The 17,523-nt window shown below is 51.2% G+C and overlaps 1 protein-coding gene across 6 annotated transcripts in view; it reads right to left on the bottom strand.

Moving 5' to 3' along the window:
• Positions 1-15,498, bottom strand: part of LOC146511969 (5'-AMP-activated protein kinase subunit gamma-2-like) — a 34,753-nt gene extending 19,255 nt beyond the window's left edge. The window contains exons 1-10 of one of the 6 annotated variants that reach the window (XM_085171690.1): positions 14,790-15,498; positions 14,409-14,639; positions 13,493-13,564; positions 11,931-12,127; positions 11,718-11,839; positions 4,347-4,618; positions 1,891-1,939; positions 1,104-1,213; positions 883-964; positions 207-265 (exon numbers count right to left, since the gene is read on the bottom strand). In XM_085171690.1, coding sequence (XP_085027816.1) covers positions 207-265; positions 883-964; positions 1,104-1,213; positions 1,891-1,939; positions 4,347-4,618; positions 11,718-11,839; positions 11,931-12,127; positions 13,493-13,564; positions 14,409-14,495 — 1,050 coding nt within the window. In that variant the 5' untranslated portion in view covers positions 14,496-14,639; positions 14,790-15,498. The other 5 variants (XM_085171693.1, XM_085171691.1, XM_085171694.1 and 2 more) reach the window with 5 other exon arrangements.
• Between the last annotated feature and the right edge of the window lie 2,025 nt (positions 15,499-17,523).

The following is a 17,523-nucleotide window of genomic DNA, read 5'->3' as shown; positions in this document are numbered from 1 at the left end:
AGGTGTAATAAAGCTTCGTTAACCTTTCTTGAACCTCACAGAGCCTGAACGCGCTCGCAGCTCTGAGAACGACAGAAGAACCTGCACAGGTTCAACCGTGAGCTCAGACCTGCTGGCTGCAGGCGGAGATCCGTCCATCTCTGAGACGTCAGCAGGAAACCACAGAGCTGCACATGTGACTGTGTGTGTGTGTGTGTGTGTGTTACCATGGGGGACTTGTAGTATCTGGTGAGGATGTTGATGAAGTCAGTGATGGTCAACATTCCTGAAACACAGAGATCCACGAATCAACTCCAGCAGGGACCAACAGCCCATCCCCAGGGGTGTGGCTACATTTGTGTGGTTGTAGTGTCGGGTTACAGTTAGGTTATGGTTAGGTTATGGTTAGGTTATGGTTAGGTTATGGTTAGGTTATGGTTAGGCTCAGAGGGAGGGACAATAATCAGATATGAAAACGAGTGTGTGTGGGTGTTTCCTCTGAAGGTAACCACAGGTGAGTCAGGTGACTCCACCTGCCGATGAGTGTCACGCTGTCGCTCACACACCGGCTCTGCCATCTCGGCCTCCGCCCACTGGTTGCCAGTCCTGAGTGAGCACCTCCGACTGGGGGCGGAGCTTGTCCACAGGTGAGGAAATTATCGACCAGCATAAATGGTTTCACGAATTACTGCTGAAAGCGTGGATGCACTTCCTGTCTCGAGCGCACATGCAGGATGTGACCTCAGGTATGATCAGGTGATTACTCAGTTCATTACTCGGGTTTTATTCACGTACAGGAAGTGAGGTCACTGAGCTGACCGTTTTCTGGGTCCATCCAAAGATTATTATTTTCACAAAGAAGCTTTTATTTTGAAAGGTGGTGTGTGTTGCTGTGAATCTTACCCACAAAGCTTTGCTTCTTGCTCTCCCACAGCGGAGCGGCTCGCACGCCGTTGGCCACCAGAGCGAAGAACGCCTTCTTCACCTGAAACAGCAGGAAGACAGACCGGACCGATAATCAGCGACGGTCCAATAACCAATAACCAGTCACTGATGGCCGTGTGGGCGTGTCTCTGCTCACACACACTGATTAAAGTGTGTGGCGTGCCGCCCCGGCGTCTCACCTGCAGCGTGGTGTCGAACACCACCAGCTTGGAGCTGGTGGGGATGATGTCGTAGCACTTGTGGCACTTCATGAAGCGCATGTAGATGTCTCTCTCCGACGCCTCGGACGCTGCAGAGACACAGATCTGAGGTCAGCCTCTGAACAGGGTGCACCTCTGTACACCCGAGCTATCCACACCTGTGGGCTTACATCACTTCCTGCTGAGTCACAGAGAGAAAGTGCCTTGCTCGCCCTTCAGATTATCATAACAGCATTAACAGAAAAAACCCGAGTGTGTGTGCGCCACACGACAGTAATCTCCATGAGCTGGTTGCCATGGTGATTTCAACACACTGATCAGCTGAGCTGGTCTCTAAAGCCGTCTGTTGCCCTGACAACAGAACAGCTGACGGCTGGTTGCCCTGCCAGCTGCAGGACGATGACGTCAGACGCTTTTAGCCTCTGGGTGAAATCCGAGGCTTTTGATTGGACGTCACTGGTTCACGGGTCCCTCTGCTGGAGGATGATTTTCAGTGTTACATGAATGTTAAAGTGTTTCTGCCACGTTTAATCTCTCCTCATCTTTACATCATCACATGTAACTTATATCTTTAACAAGCTGCAGCTCTGTGAGCGTCTCCTCCTGCCAATCACGTCGGAGCGAGTCACGCTGCAGCCAGTCGTCAGGGCTGCTCCAGCTGTTTGTAACATCTGTAAAAGGACGGCCGTCCTTCATCGATGCTGATCATCAGGCAGCACACAGACTCATGACAGGCTGATACGGACGCCTCAGCTCAGGGTCTTACCGGCATCATCGGGGTCCGGCTGCTCCGACATGGTGTCTGCAACCTCCACCTGCAGACAAGGACACAGCACAGGTGTTCATCTGCCCGCCCAGCTTTGCTCCGTGTGCAGGTTTACTGCCAACACCACACCTGACACACACACACACACACACACACACACACACACACTGTGCAGAGAAACACTCCAATATTTATACTTCCAGGAGAAATTCATTTCATGGTTCAAAGACGCCTTCAGACAGAGACGGAAGGTGAACGCGAGGATGACACGTCAGACGGCTGTTCAGTGTGAAGATCCACACAGTCCACTCAGAAAATGCCCACACGAGTAACACGCACTCCAAGCCACTGTGACCCCTGATCATCGCCCACTCTGAACCTGATCATCACCCACTGTGACCCTGATCATCGCCCACTCTGAACCTGATCATCGCCCACTCTGACCCCCGATCATCGCCCACTCTGACCCTGATCATCGCCCACTCTGAACCTGATCATCGCCCACTCTGACCCTGATCATCACCCACTCTGAACCTGATCATCGCCCACTCTGACCCCGATCATCGCCCACTCTGACCCTGATCATCGCCCACTCTGAACCTGATCATCGCCCACTCTGACCCTGATCATCACCCACTCTGACCCCCGATCATCACCCACTCTGACCCTGATCATCACCCACTCTCACCCTGATTATCGCCCACTCTCACCCTGATCATCACCCACTCTCACCCTGATTATCGCCCACTCTGACCCTGATCATCACCCACTCTGACCCTGATCATCACCCACTCTCACCCTGATTATCGCCCACTCTGACCCTGATCATCACCCACTCTGACCCTGATCATCGCCCACTCTGAACCTGATCATCACCCACTCTGACCCTGATTATCGCCCACTCTGACCCTGATCATCACCCACTCTGACGCTGATTAACCATTTATCAGTTTCATAAATTAACATTAAACTAGGGTTAAACTCCTTCTACTGCTGATACAAGCTTTTACTGTGAAAGTCAGAGACAGGAAGAAGCCTACAAACCCTTCAGGTAAAATCTGCCTCCTGCTGGTGGAACTATGAGCTACAGTCTGCAGAGGGTGACTCCAGCCTGTACCTTTAACAGGGCAGCTGCTGATTGGATTGTTTTCTAACATGATGCCAATGCCCACCTGCATCTGCCAGGTGAATGCTACCTGCAGCAGCTGTGAGCGTGTTTAATGAAGGAGGGCAGCTGGTGTGGGAGTGGGTGTGGGGGCCTGCGCTGTCACGGGGCATCTTCCGGTGAGCACGCGGTCACGCCTCCGTGTCATTCAGCGTGGTGTGGCGGCAGCCGATCGCCGGGGTCACGTGTCCCCGTCGCCCCGGTGGAGTGTCAGCGTCCCAGGTGTGACGGACATGAAACGGCGGCGCTTTCGCGTTAACACCGCTGATTCCTGAACGCGCTTCTGCTGCGGAGAAATCAGTGCTAACACGAGAGTGACGTTAGCGCGTACCCGACAGCCGCCGCTCATCAAACCGTCTGTCCTCCTCCTCCGCTCCGGTCCGCCTCGGGGTTCGTATCCGGGGATCAGCGGGACACTCACGGCTTCATCCCGTGTGCGCCCCGATGCTGTGCCGGTAAACGTCCGTCTTCAGTCGGCTTCAGGTTGAAACAGCAGCCGCGACCACCGGAGCCGCAGCCGCTAACAAGCTCGCGGAGCTAACAGGTGACACTTCCGGTGCGACATTTCACAACAAAAGCATAGGAGAAAAAAACGCGTTTTTAGACTATATTAGTTTATTTTTTTTGTTAACTTATAATAAATAATAATCAGAAAAAGAACCGAAAGTAAAAGACTGGAAACTTTCATTTATCTTACCAAAACGTTTCAGCACCGTCAGGATGTTTTTGGCTTTCTTTATAAAGCATTTTAGTTTTATAACTTAAGCTCTGTTTTCTATAGTCACTGTTGTCCTGTACCTGAATTTTTCTGTTATAAATATATTTAATTTCAAACACAGATGACAAATGCAGAGCTCCAGCCTGTCCCATTAAAATTCACCTGTTTTTAAAACACCAGCTGGTTGAGTTTATTTTGAAAGTACAGCTTCCTGTCCCCGCCTCATTATCTGTGTGAACGACACGAACTTGCGTGCGCCTCAGCATCCCCGCGCTGGGTTGACGGAAACAGCCGATGAGAGCCGGAGATGACCGGAAACGGCCGATGAGAGCCGGAGACGACCGGAAACAGCCGATGAGAGCCGGAGATGACCGGAAACGGCCGATGAGAGCCGGAGCTCAAGGTTTTGGAGCGTTTCCTCTGGTTTTCTTTGATTTCTGATTAAATGTGTTTCGTTTTTAAAATAATAAATGTAAATAAATAAGAGGTGAGACTCTGTGACGTTTGTTTGTAGGTCAGCACCACCTACACCATCCAGCAAACATGGAGGATCAATAAACGCTCCGCACTCACCAGCGTCCCAACAGGGGGAGCAGGAGATGCCACAGGAGGCGGGGCCGGTGGATGCTTCTGACAGCAGGAGGAGGAGGAAAGGGAGGTGAAGGAGGCGGAGGAGAACGTAGAGACTCGCTGGCCGGTGTCGGGGGGCGAGGAGAAGGAGCGCAGCCTCCTGGTCTCCGGACGCCTCGGCTCCGTCAGGTACGTCTCCAGATGGAAAACACTCGCCTCCTCCTGACGAGAGACCGGAGGAGCAGAAGGGGGAGGAGGGGAGGACAGACTGCGGGCTGGAAGGAGGATGAGGAGAAGTGAAAGGAGAAAAGATCAGAAAGAATTAATTATAAAGAAAAGAGAGAAGGAGGCGAGAAAATGAAGACAGGAGGAGAAAAACAGGAAGTAGGAGGAAGAGATCAAGAAGAACAGGGAAGTAAGGAGAAGGAAGTGAGGGGGGGGGGGGGAATGAGGGAGAGAGGAGAAGGAGGAGCGGTCAGTGAGGCTTCAGGAGTAAATGAGCAGATGTTGCCTCCTGCAGGAGGTTCAGGGTCACTGCATCATCTGTGACTGCACACACACAAAACCTCTGATTTTGTACAGGGACCTGACCGAGCCGGAGGCCCCGCCTCCAGACCGAGCCGGAGGCCCCGCCTCCAGACCGAGCCGGAGGCCCCGCCTCCAGACCGAGCCGGAGGCCCCGCCTCCAGACCGGGCAGGAGGCCCCGCCTCCAGAGCGAGCCGGAGGCCCCGCCTCCAGAGCGAGCCGGAGGCCCCGCCTCCAGAGCGAGCCGGAGGCCCCGCCTCCTCCAGACCGAGCCGGAGGCCCCGCCTCCAGACCGAGCCGGAGGCCCCGCCTCCTCCAGACCGAGCCGGAGGCCCCGCCTCCAGACCGGGCTGTGTACATGTCTCAGTACCTGCTGTCCCTGCTGCACTGAACCAACACACTTACACATACGTGATTATGCTGTGTGTAACATTTATCGCTGCGCTGTGCGTCTGCTGCTGTAACGTGTGTTTGCATCTCTGAGCTTATCTTTTAAAAGGGGGCGGGGCTTCTTACGGGCAGGACGAATGACGCGGAGAGCGAGCGATGAGCAGCAGAGTGCCCTTCATCACCCAGACGCCCCGCCTCTTATCTGCCCGCCTGCTGCTGGCAGGTCACGTCTGTTTGTGAGGATGTGAACGTGCAACAAAAGCAGAGAACATTCAGTGCTGTGTGTGTCTGTGTGTGTGTGTCTGTGTGTGTGTGTGTGTATGTGTGTCTGTGTGTGTGTGTGTGTGTCTGTGTGTGTCTGTGTGTGTGTGTGTGTGTGTCTGTGTCTGTGTGTGTCTGTGTGTGTGTGTGTGTGTCTGTGTGTGTGTGTGTGTGTGTGTGTGTGTGTGTGTGTGTGTGTGTGTGTGTGTGTGTGTGTGTGTGTGTGTGTGTCTGTGTGTGTGTGTGTGTGTGTCTGTGTGTGTGTGTGTGTCTGTGTGTGTGTGTGTGTGTGTGTGTGTCTGTGTGTCTGTGTGTGTGTGTGTGTGTGTGTGTGTGTGTCTGTGTGTGTGTCTGTGTGTCTGTGTGTGTGTGTGTGTGTGTGTTTAATAATGTAGGTTAGCTTGTACTTCCCACACACACAGCAATCTGTGAATAGGAAACTCTACACAGTGCTGGGGGGGAACACAAAGTGACGGCACTTTAACAGATTAGAGAGAGGACCACACGCACACACACAGACACACAGACACACACACAGACACACACACACACACGCAGTGAGACTCAAACTGTCTGAATTAAGCAGGACCAAAAGAGCTCTGTGAACGTGTGAGTCCGTTCAGGCCCAGATCACAGCAGACTACACGTCCCACGATGCCCCCTGCTGGACATTGAGGGTCACGTTCTAACCACAGACAGTATCAAAGATGTTCACGGTGGTGCAGTCACACTCTGGGTCAGAGTCTGACCTCTGACCCCAGTAACCACAGCGCTGGATGGAAGCTGAGGAAGGGGAGGAGTTAGGTGGCTTCACGCTGCTCCTCCTGCTCTGACCTCATCTGCTGCCAGTCTCCACCTACTTCATCTCCACCACCTCCACCTGTGTGACCACAGGCTGCTGCTCCTCCGCCGCCTGCCCTGTGACTCACACTGAACTGTATCTGTAAGTGCGTGCTGGACCAATAAAGTTGTAATGATTGTTCTGTGTGTGTGTCCACGCCGCTGTGAGGTCATGGCGACACTATCAGCTGATCACACAAACACTGATTACAGGCTCAGTTCTGCTGAAAAGATCCACGGCGCCGTGACGCACGCTGAGGCAGCGGCCATGACAGGGTGACGTTTGTTTAGCAGCCTTTCTTTGTTCCCACGCTCCCAGATCACTCACACAGACACACAGACACACACTCACACAGACACACAGACACACAGACACACACACACACACAGACAGACACACACACAGACACACACACAGACACACACAGACACACACACACAGACACACACACACACAGACACACACACAGACACACACAGACACACACACACAGACACACACACACACAGACACACACACAGACACACACAGACACACACACAGACACACAGACACACACACACAGGTGAACAGAGGCCCTGAGCACAGCTGATGTGAGGCTAACCTGGCGCTCACCTGAGCGGTTGTGGCTGCACCTCCGCTGGTGAGACAGCTGAGTGGAGCTACACCTGCACAGTGGTTGGTGTCTTTGTGGTGGAGGTTCTGAATCATACAAGGTCTTAAATAATCAGGCCCCATCTTATCTTAATGACCTTGTAGTACCATATCACCCTATTAGAGCACTTCGCTCTCGCTCTGCAGGCCTACTTGTTGTTCCTAGAGTATTTAAAAGTAGAATGGGAGGCAGAGCCTTCAGTTTTCAGGCCCCTCTTCTGTGGAACCAGCTTCCAGTTTGGATTCAGGAGACAGACACTATCTCTACTTTTAAGATTAGGCTTCAAACTTTCCTTTTTGCTAAAGCATATAGTTAGGGCTGGACCAGGTGACCCTGAATCCTCCCTTAGTGATGCTGCAACAGTCGTCGGCTGTTAAAGGTCAGTTTTTCCTCCCCACTGTCACCAAGTGCTCGCTCTGCGTGCTCAGCTTTTTTTGCATTATCGTCTACTTCAGGTAACTGTGGCCACATAAATAAAGCTGAATTGAAGCACCGGAGGTGAAACGAGCTGAAAAGCAGGAGCGCCGTGGAGTCAGCCGACGGTTTCAGCCTGAATCAAACGTGTGAATAAAGTTTGTCAGATTGTTTAAAGCAGCACGTTTTTCCTCGGGCGCCGGGTCACTTCCTGCTCTACGTGACCTTCTGTACTACCCTCTGTGATCACGTCTACAGATGCTAACACACTTTTTCTTGTCCCGCGTGAGGACACAGCTCAGCCTTCAACACCGTTAGCAGCTCTGACTGATCCACACAGAGGACCTGATCTAACGAGCCGTCGCCTCCTCCTGCAGCTCTGCACCGATTGGCCGAGACCAGAGTGCCTGAGAGCTGCACCTGCACACCTGAGACCACCTGGTCCCTGCAGCAGGAGGAGGTGCAGAGCTGCAGCAGGAGGCGCCCTCGTGGGGGGGGCGGGTCGATAAACCACGCGCAGTGTTCTGCTTACTGTAGTCGAGCGGCCCGGCGGGGTCCGACCGCCCCCTGGTCATGTGACGCTCCTCCTCCTCGCTGCAGGAGGCGCGGCGGCCCGTCCTCCTCTGCAGCAGCTCCCGCCTCCTCCTGCCGGACACAGGAAGCAGCTGCACGTGCAGCACGCCGCAGGGCTCTGACCGCCGCCTCGGCTTCGTCCCGTCCGCCTGGCCTGCCGCTCGGTCCTCCGCCATTAACCATGACGTGGACTTCCTCCTCTCTCTCCCTCTGCCTGGCTCCGCCCTCCTCCTCTCTCTCCTGACCGCCTCCTCCTCCACGCTGGGCTCACACGTCCTGCGTTCTCTCCGTGCGCCGCTCTTCTTCTTCTCCTCTGTTTGGTCCTCCTCCGTCGCTCCACACGGTTCAGACTTCCTCCTCATCATCCGTCCGTACGTCAGTCTGTCCCTGTTCTCTTTCTTCGTCTCCTCCCCCTCCTCCTCCTCGTTTCCTCCTGCGTACGGCTCACTCCTCCTCCTCCCCGTCCATCGCTCCTTCTCCTTCCACTTCCTCAGCACCAGTCTGCTCAGACGCCTCATCGCCATCAGAAACACTCAAAGCTAAACCAAACGTTCAGTTATAAACAGTTAATAACCGAACGAGTAAAACTGTAAATAAAGTTCATTCACTGGTTTAAAATCATCTTTGCTCCTCGCGTGCAAACAGGAAACAGGAAACAGCATAAACCAAATCAAACCTGCAGATGTTTCACTAGAACTGCACAAACTGAGCTCAGGTCAAGAGTCAGGAGCTGTCAGCCAATCCCGAGGCTCTGAAGACAACAGCTGCGCTCTGATTGGCTGCTGCAGGGTCAAGTTTTCAGTGTTTTTCTTACAGAGTTCAGTTTAAAGGCTGAAGGACGGCAGAGGAGGAGAAAGTGCTGCCATCAAAGTCCAGGCAGGAAGTTCAAGTCCGCAAAAAGTCCCGACGTCCTGTTGAGTCACACGGAGACGGTGAGCAGACGGACAGGTGAGCAGACGGACAGGTGAGCAGACGGACGTGTTCGTCCTGCAGAGTCCTCGGACTGTTTGAGCCCTGCAGAGTATCAGAGCTCGCTCTGTGTGTGTGGTGGCCACGCCTCCCTCTGCTGCCTGCACTGAAAAACACTGTGGAGCTAAAGTCAGACTGAGCCTCTCTGAGGGAGGAGGGGAGGAGGGGGAGGAAGGGGGTGGAGCCTCACTCTCTGCTCTGACTGAAGCTGACGCGCTGTGAGGTCACAAACATGATAAACTGGGTCATCACTGCGAGCGTCGCCGCCACAGAGGGGCCGTTAGACACACGGGGACGTGACGACGGCTGCTCATCGCACTGGTTTCTGAGGCCGCTGCACTGGGACGGCCTCCTCACCTGTGGGATCATCAGTGTGGTGATGTCATGATGATGTCATCCCATCATGGACGGAAGCCTGTGAGGAACGCTTCCAGCAGCTTCCACCGCGCTACAAACAGGTGTACCTAATAAAGCGTCTGACGCTCATCAGGACAAACCTGAGAGCTGATTGGTGAGGAGATAACGACGTGAGCGAGCAGCAGTTCACAGTGAGACCGTAATGAGCGTCCGTGGCGTGGTGATGTCACAGGTCTTCAAACACGGCTGTGAACCTGCTGCGGTGTGAAATCACGCCACGATGATGATGTAACGTGTGTTATCTCCACAGTGAGCCCACCGTGCTCAGAGCGCTCCGACGTCGCTGACGTCCACGCTTCCTGCAGTGTGGGAAAAAGGCCGTGAGTTCATGCTGGAGGTGGTCACAGCGTGAGGCGGGAACAAAGGCGCTCTCTGCCCCGCCCAGCCCGAGGCGCCGCACTGCGGTTTTGCAGGATCACAGTTACAGGATACAGCAGCAGCTTTCTGATATCAGGTCACTGTTTACTTACACAGCAGCGGGGCGCCGGAACCAACACGGATCAGCTGTCACAGCCTCGCCGGGCCAGGCTCCGCCCCCAGCAGGACCTCCCAGCCCTGCTCAGAGCTCAGCGTGACCCCGGAGGTCACAGACACTGGAAGCTAGCGACACAAAGTGGGCAGGTCCTGAGGTCATGTTTTATGACTTCTGAGGCCAATGAGCGTTCTGGTAAATACGAGCGTTACTGAGGCGACGCTCCGTGTGTGGACGCTGTGCATCAGCGTGATGAAGACTTCAGCTTCAGCTAACAGGCTAACCAGCCCCATGTTGGCTGTTACCATAGAAACTAAAGGTCAGCCATTCAACTTTAACCCAGACACGCTCAGACCTCCCTATGCTCCGCCCACCCGGGTCTCCTCCTGTAACAAGCATCCATCCAGTTGTTCACCGAGAGGAAGTCTGCAGGAAAAAGACCCCTGAACTACCAAAATAAAAGTTTTTTTTAAAGCTAAGCCAAGAAAGAAACCTGTCAATCACAGAGTAGCCCCGCCCACAATCATCGCCTCATCGTTTCCTTGTATTGAGAACAAAACTTCATTCAATCAGAGCGAGACCATCAGCGCCGACATCACTGAGAGTCGCCCCCTGCTGGACGTTAGAGAGACTGCTGTGAGTGCAGCCTCACATTGTGCGTCTGTTTGCAGAGTGTTTTAGAGTGTTGTAGGGTTACGTCACAGCTGCAGGTTAGAGTTCGCCACAGTCCAGCACGTGTGAGAGCGAGCTGCCAAACGCTCCGACTGAAGAGACGCCAAGCCCTGCTCCGGAAATTCACCCGGGAGGGGCGGCGAGGGCCGGAGGGAGTGTGTTAATAACAGCAGCTGCTAAGCTGATTTATTCCCGCTAATAGAGTCTGAATTGACTTTTAATATCCGCAGCATTGATTCATTCAGGCTGCTCACACTCACAGCAAGTCTGAGATCCAGCGAGAAACGCGAAGTCTGAGTCTGAGACAGCTTCAGCTCCTGACTCCAGGCGATGGATACATGGAGGTAATGAAGTCTCCGCCCCCAGTGTCCACCTTTAGCTTTGCTCTGTGCTGTGTTAGCGTTCCTCTTAGCTCACCTGATCACTGAAACACGTGAGTCAGGAGAAGATTTACAGTCTGCAGCGAGCGAGGAAGAGGAGGAGGTGCTGATCTGCTGAGTCATTAACGTTAAAATCTCAGGTGTGTTCTTACAGCCTACCTTTGAACATTATTACATCTGGGCGGAGAATTGGCTTTGCTGTTTGTTCTCGTGGCTCAATTACACGACCACAGGATGGTGCGACACAGAGGCAGGACACACTCCAGGCTCTGTGTGGACGCATGCGTATCCACTAGGGATGCACCGATACTGGTATCGGGTATCGGGGCCGATACTGTGAAATGTGTGTGTACTCATACTCGTAAAAGTGAACCGATACCAACTTATTTCATTAATCAGAGGGTGGCTTAGCATTTCTGTTGTAGTTCTTTAGATTGGCCACTAGGGGGACATCCCGCGCTAAACAGGCACAGGGTTAGGCAAGTGAGACTGGCGGCTCCAGATAAAAAAAAGAAACTGGAGGCTGCTGTAGCTAGGCTAAACAAAATGTCAGCAGTGTGGAACAGCCAACTTTAACTCAGGTTTTGGAAAAGTGATGAAAAATGTCAAGAGAAAATCCACGGGCAGTGTGTGTGTGTGTGTGTGTGTGGTAGAAGTATCGGTTTTTGTACTCGGTATCGGCAAGTACTCAGATCCAAGTATCGGTATCGTATCGGTTTGAAGAAACTGGTTGCATGCCTAGTATCCACAAACACTAGAAGCAGAGCTGTGTCAGGCTCTAATGCAACACTATAACACACTCACACACTGCACTTCTGGCCTTGTCTCTCTTGTTGCGGCTGAACAGTTTGATGCTGACGGGGGAGGATGAGGGTTGATGGTTCGATTCCCTGGAGGCAGACCTGAAGATCCCACTGAAACTCAGCCTGACACACACACACACTGCAGTGTGAGTCTCTTTAAAGATAAATCTGTGTCTCTTTTCATGTCTGTGTGTGTTCAGGTGTGTTTATTTACCTGCGTGGGGATTTGGGTGGTGAGTCCAGCTGCGGGGGTCCGGGCTGGTAGGGGAAGAGGGTTTTAGGAGAGCTGGGGCTGGTCTTGGAGCTGGAGGTCCTGGCGGGGGCGGAGCGTGGGCTGGAGGGTCGGCTGAAGGGAGACCGATGGAAGAAGCTCCTGGTGGGGCTGGCAGAGTGGCACACGGGCTCCCCCTGCTGGACGGGAGATGTCATGATGGTAAACCTTCCTAACTGGACCTGTTCTGCTGTGGAACAGCTGGAGAACAGCTGTGTGACGTCAGCACACAGCTGGACACGCTGCTCCTCAGGGTTCCCTGCTAGGACCCGTTTACATCATACAGTCAGGTCCATTTATATTTGGACACGGACACAAGTTTGGTTTTTTACCCGTTTACTGAGACATATTCCAGTTGTAGTGATGGACACAATTAGGGATGCACCGATACTGATACTGATATCAGGTATCGGCCGATACTGTGAAATGTGTGTGTACTCATACTCGTAAAAGTTAACCGATACCATGAACCGATACCAACTTATTTCATTAATCAGAGGGTGGCTTGTCATTTCTGTTGTAGTTTTTTAGATTGGCCACCAGGGGGCCAATTATTATTTTATTTATTATTTATTTTATAATTTTTTATATTTTATTATTTATTTAATAGTAATTATTTTGTTTGTTTGTTTACAATATGGACACTTAAAAAGTTAAAACAATTTAAAAGTTTATTTTATTCCAAACAGAAGTGTTTATTTATTATTCTGAAAGCTCGAGACAGTGCCAATAGTTCAGATATTTTCTGAAATTACAATGTGGAGACTCTGCAATAATTTAACAGAAGTGCTTATTTTTCACTTTAAATTTTTTTGTGGTCATTTTTATTAAGATTTTATTTTTTATCGGCAGGAAATATAATAAAACCTGTCTTCCAATTCATTGTATTTGTGTGTGTGTGTGTGTGTGTGTGTGTGTGTGTGTGTGTGTGTGTGTGGTAGAAGTATCGGTTTTTGTACTCTGTATCAGCAAGTACTCAGATCCAAGTATCGGTATCGTATCGGTTTGAAAAAATTGGTATCGTTGCATCCCTAACACAATGTGACGACGTGCAGACTCAGCGTGCAGTCGAGGTGTCCACAGTCAGACTGGGTGAAGAGTTTAACACGTGCCAGCCTCTTTTTAACCAAAGTGTTAGTCCAATAATCACGTGACTGATTGAGCGATCGCCTTCCTTTACACAACAACCCAAAAGCCCCCACTGCGGCTTTCCCACCTGTGCCCCCCCCAGGACACTGTGCAGCATATATACGTCCTACACAGTCATCGGACCACTGACTCCAAGACTGTTCACCAGCATCTTTATGTCTTTATCATTTAAGCAGATTAAAGGTCTGCAGTGGATCTGAGGTGTGGTGCTGGTGTTCTAACATCTACAGTTTGGTCCTGAGAGGAAAGACTGCGCTGCCTCAGGAGAGAGGCCCGGGCGCGGTCAGCCGCACACGAATGTGACTCCCTCTACTCTGAAACCAAACCGGGTCAGGTTAAATTAAACATGGCGTTACCTTACTGCCGCCGTCCCTCTCGGCTCGGCCCGGGTCTCCGTCCAGGAAGGGCATGGTGAAGACGCTCAGGTCCTGCAGCAACACAGAGACGATAACGCTGAACAGCTGAACTGCAGAGCGAAGCGGAAACTCAGACGCCTGGCGAGGAGACGCCTCCCCTCCTGTTGCATCATGGGACAGTTTGGGAGGTAAACATGAGGGCAACGGGGGAGCAGGCTGAAATCATCAGCAAACATCTGCTGAGCCGGCTGAAACATAAACTCTGGTTTCAGCTGGTCTGAGGCTCCGCCTCCATCTGCGTCTCCCAACTTTAAACTCCTCCTTCTGCAGGTTACAGCGTCATCGAGTCAACGAGCAGGAAGTCATAGAGGGCGACACACTGCGAGCAGCAACAGGCGGAGGCGGCTTCACCTTCCTCTGAGCAAAACTGTTCACCACTACACTCTTCCCGAGGGCTCAGAGGTCAGAGGTCACCACGGCCAAGGAGAGCATCCTGCAAGGCGGCGATCAGGGTTCACTCGCCCCTCATCTCCAGCACACTGCCTTTCTCACCAGCCTGTCTCACTGGTTGCCACTGGAAACGGACGGCTGGGATGTGGACCAAGTGTGTCACACACACACACACACACACACACACACACACACACATGCTTTCCCAGCATGTGTGTGTGTGTGTGTCCGTGCTTCTTGCCTCGTCATCATCTCTGTGGGATCAGTGATGCTGACTCGACTGCTTTAAGTTTCTGAAGTTTCTGTGTGATTTCACACGACGGCTGCACCTGTTAGCCCCGCCCACCTCATCCACGTCACACATTGGTCTGATGAGGGACCTAAGCCCCTCCCCTGGCCTCCGAGCAACATTTGCTGCGCCTCTGTTGGCGATGTTATGATATGAGACACACACACACACACTTACAGGCATGTGGAGCCTCAGCGGTCTCCTCCTCTTCCTCCTGTCGCTCCTCTCCTCCTCCTCCTCCCTCCTCTCAGCCGTGCTCCCCATCTGCAGCAGAATATCCGCTCAGACAATTATCAGCTTATCTCCACCAGCACAGCACGGCCTCCAACTACTGCTGTGGGATTGAAGTACTGCTTTGACACTGCTATAGTACTGCAGTACTGCTGTGGTACTGCAGTAGTACTCCTGCTGCTGGATGGAGTCCAGGTGGGCGCTGCTGGCTCACCTGTGTACTCTCAGCGTGTACTCTGTAGTCGCACAGCAGTACTATAGTACTGCAGTGCGACTACTATAGTACTATAGCATTGTTGTGGCACTGCTTCAGTACTGCAGTAGTACTTACACTGACCTCCTGTAGTACTGCAGTAGTACTCCTGCTGCTGGATGGAGTCCAGGTGGGCGCTGCTGGCTCACCTGTGTACTCTCAGCGTGTACTCTGTCGTAGTACTGCAGTAGCGGTGCTGTCCGCGTGCTGCCGGGTCCTCTGACCTCCTCCGGGGCTCGGCGCGGAGCAAGCCGCGGCTCGGTGCCTGGATCGCGGCTGTGCAGCTGCCGCGCGCCGGGGCGTGGAGCGGAGGATCCATGAGGCGGCAGCGAGCACGATTACGCAGCGCGTGCTCCGGCTCGGATGAGAGACGAAGTACTGTTACTATGACTACCAAGAGCGCTCGTGAGACGTCACGACGCAGACGCAAGCTGTGTCCCGATCCAGCGACCGCACGCTTCGTAGGCTGTGTCCCAATTCAGAGTCTGCACGCTTGAAGTAAGCGCACTACGCGTACTACGTACGGTGCGTACTATAAGTACGAGAAGTGCGGAAGTGAGAGGCTTGTGAAATGGGACGGTCTAGTCTTCGTCGCGCTGTTCAGGTTGCCTAGCAACCATGATACTAACCGCGTTACATACAGCTTTGTTTGACAGAAATGAAGGAGAAAAATGTTTTGTTGGTCATTCATGTTTGTCATGACATCACTTTGATTAGTTGAGTATCTGAGGCTGAAACCACAGGACTGTAAAACATGATTCAAGGGCTTCATTTCTGTACTTTGGTAATGTAATTATAATATGGCCAATATTATAGTATTGTCAGATTATTATATATATATATATATATATATATATATATAAATATATTATATATATATATATATATATATATAAATATATTATATATATATATATAATATATTTATATTTATATATATATATATATAATATATTTATATTATATATATATATAAATATATTATATATATATATATATATATATATATATATATATATATATATATATATATAATATATAAATATATAAATATATATATATATATATAAATATATATATATATAAATATATTATATATATAAATATATATATATATAAATATATTATATATATATATATATATATATATATATATATATAAATATATATATATATAAATATATTATATATATATTATATATATATATATATTATATATATATATATATATATATATATTATATACATATAATATATTTATATATATATATTACATATTACTGTGGCTGCAAAAAACTTTCCATCTATACTAAATGACCTTATACTGTATCTCTAACAGGTGTAGTATAGGTGTAGCGTAGACTACATACGAAGGGCTTCCTGCTGGAACACGTATGAAAATCTCCACCCTCCTTTACTTCTTCCAACCGTTCGAGTGTCCACAGGGCCAGTTCTGGCCCCCGGACCTTATGTTTGACACCCCTGACCAAACACCGCCCGTGCTCTACTTCCTGCTCCACCTTATGGTAAAGAAATCCAGCAGTCTGTTTAAAATACTGTCACATTTTTATTGTTTCATTTACAAAAAGTTTCATTTCTACAGTTTATTGGAGTGAGAGCCTCAGAGTCGCCGCACCGAGGCTCAGATACATTCATACAGCGACGACACACACACAGGTCATTTCCTGTCTGTCTCCAGGCAGACGGAGCAGGTGGAGGTTCTTTATAAAGCACCACAGTAAAACCAGGAACCTCCATCAGTCGCCTCTACTGAAGCAAGGACCGGAACCAGGAACAGGCTTTTATTTTGTTAGATGTCACTTCCTCCTTCCTGTTCATATATGTACACGTGTATTTATACATGTTAAACTGCTCCTCCTACAGTCACGCCGATGAAGATCAGCTTCTCTTCCTGTTTAGAGACTCACAGCTCGCTCCTCCCACGGGTGGAGCAGATGGCGTTGGTGGAGCTGGCCGCCTCTGTCGGCCCACGCCACAGGAAGTGAACGGTGCTCATGACTTTCTGTGAGTGTAGGACTCCAGCTGCAGCTCCAGATGTTGTAACATTTGGAGCCGTGCATTCTGGGTCGGCTGTTTTACTTCAGCGTAAAGTGGCAGCAGAGCCGTTAGCCAATCAGATCACAGCTGACACGGCGAGGCGGTTTGCAGGTCAGCAGCCTGATAACGCACAGCTAGCTTTGCTAATCCTAACTGCCAGGACAGGGCTGTCCTGTGGATAAACACCCAGAATCCCTTTCTGCTCGTCGCTATTTAAAAACTTCGATGGCAGAGACCGAGGACTGTGAGGGACCTCGCGTCTCTGACCTCGACCGTTTCTGCGGCACAGGCCAAAATACCAAAAAGGAGGCGGCCATCTTCACACACCTGCTCAGGACGAGCTGGAGGAAGGAGTCACGTGACTCGCTCTCTTTAGCATCGAGCTCCAAGGACTCGGAGACCAGAAGCTTCCCTCACAGCTCTGAGTGTGAGATGTTAGCCAGGTCAGTGCTAGCAGCACAAGCTAACTCTGATGAAATAACCTGGCCAGGTGTTTCCGTGTGCAGTCGCCTGAACGAGTCAGATCAGCTGACCGAGTCAGATCAGCTGACCGAGGCCCTGAACAGCCGGTGATGTCAGCAGGCGACAGGAAGTTCAGGGTTTTGGGGCATATTTGGAAGCGGTGATGCGCCGTCCTGCCTCACAGGAACTTGCATCGGTTCTCATGGAGGCGGCAGCTGCTGGAAACAGCTGGAGATCCAAACTACCCGGCCCGACTGTGACTGCAGCACACGGGTCGAGCGTCCGAAA

Source organism: Neolamprologus multifasciatus, chromosome 9 (assembly GCF_963576455.1).
Source record: "Neolamprologus multifasciatus chromosome 9, fNeoMul1.2, whole genome shotgun sequence".
Taxonomy (NCBI): Eukaryota; Metazoa; Chordata; class Actinopteri; order Cichliformes; family Cichlidae; genus Neolamprologus; species Neolamprologus multifasciatus.
Note: the sequence above shows the minus strand (reverse complement) of the source record. Positions and strands in the feature narration are given on the sequence as shown.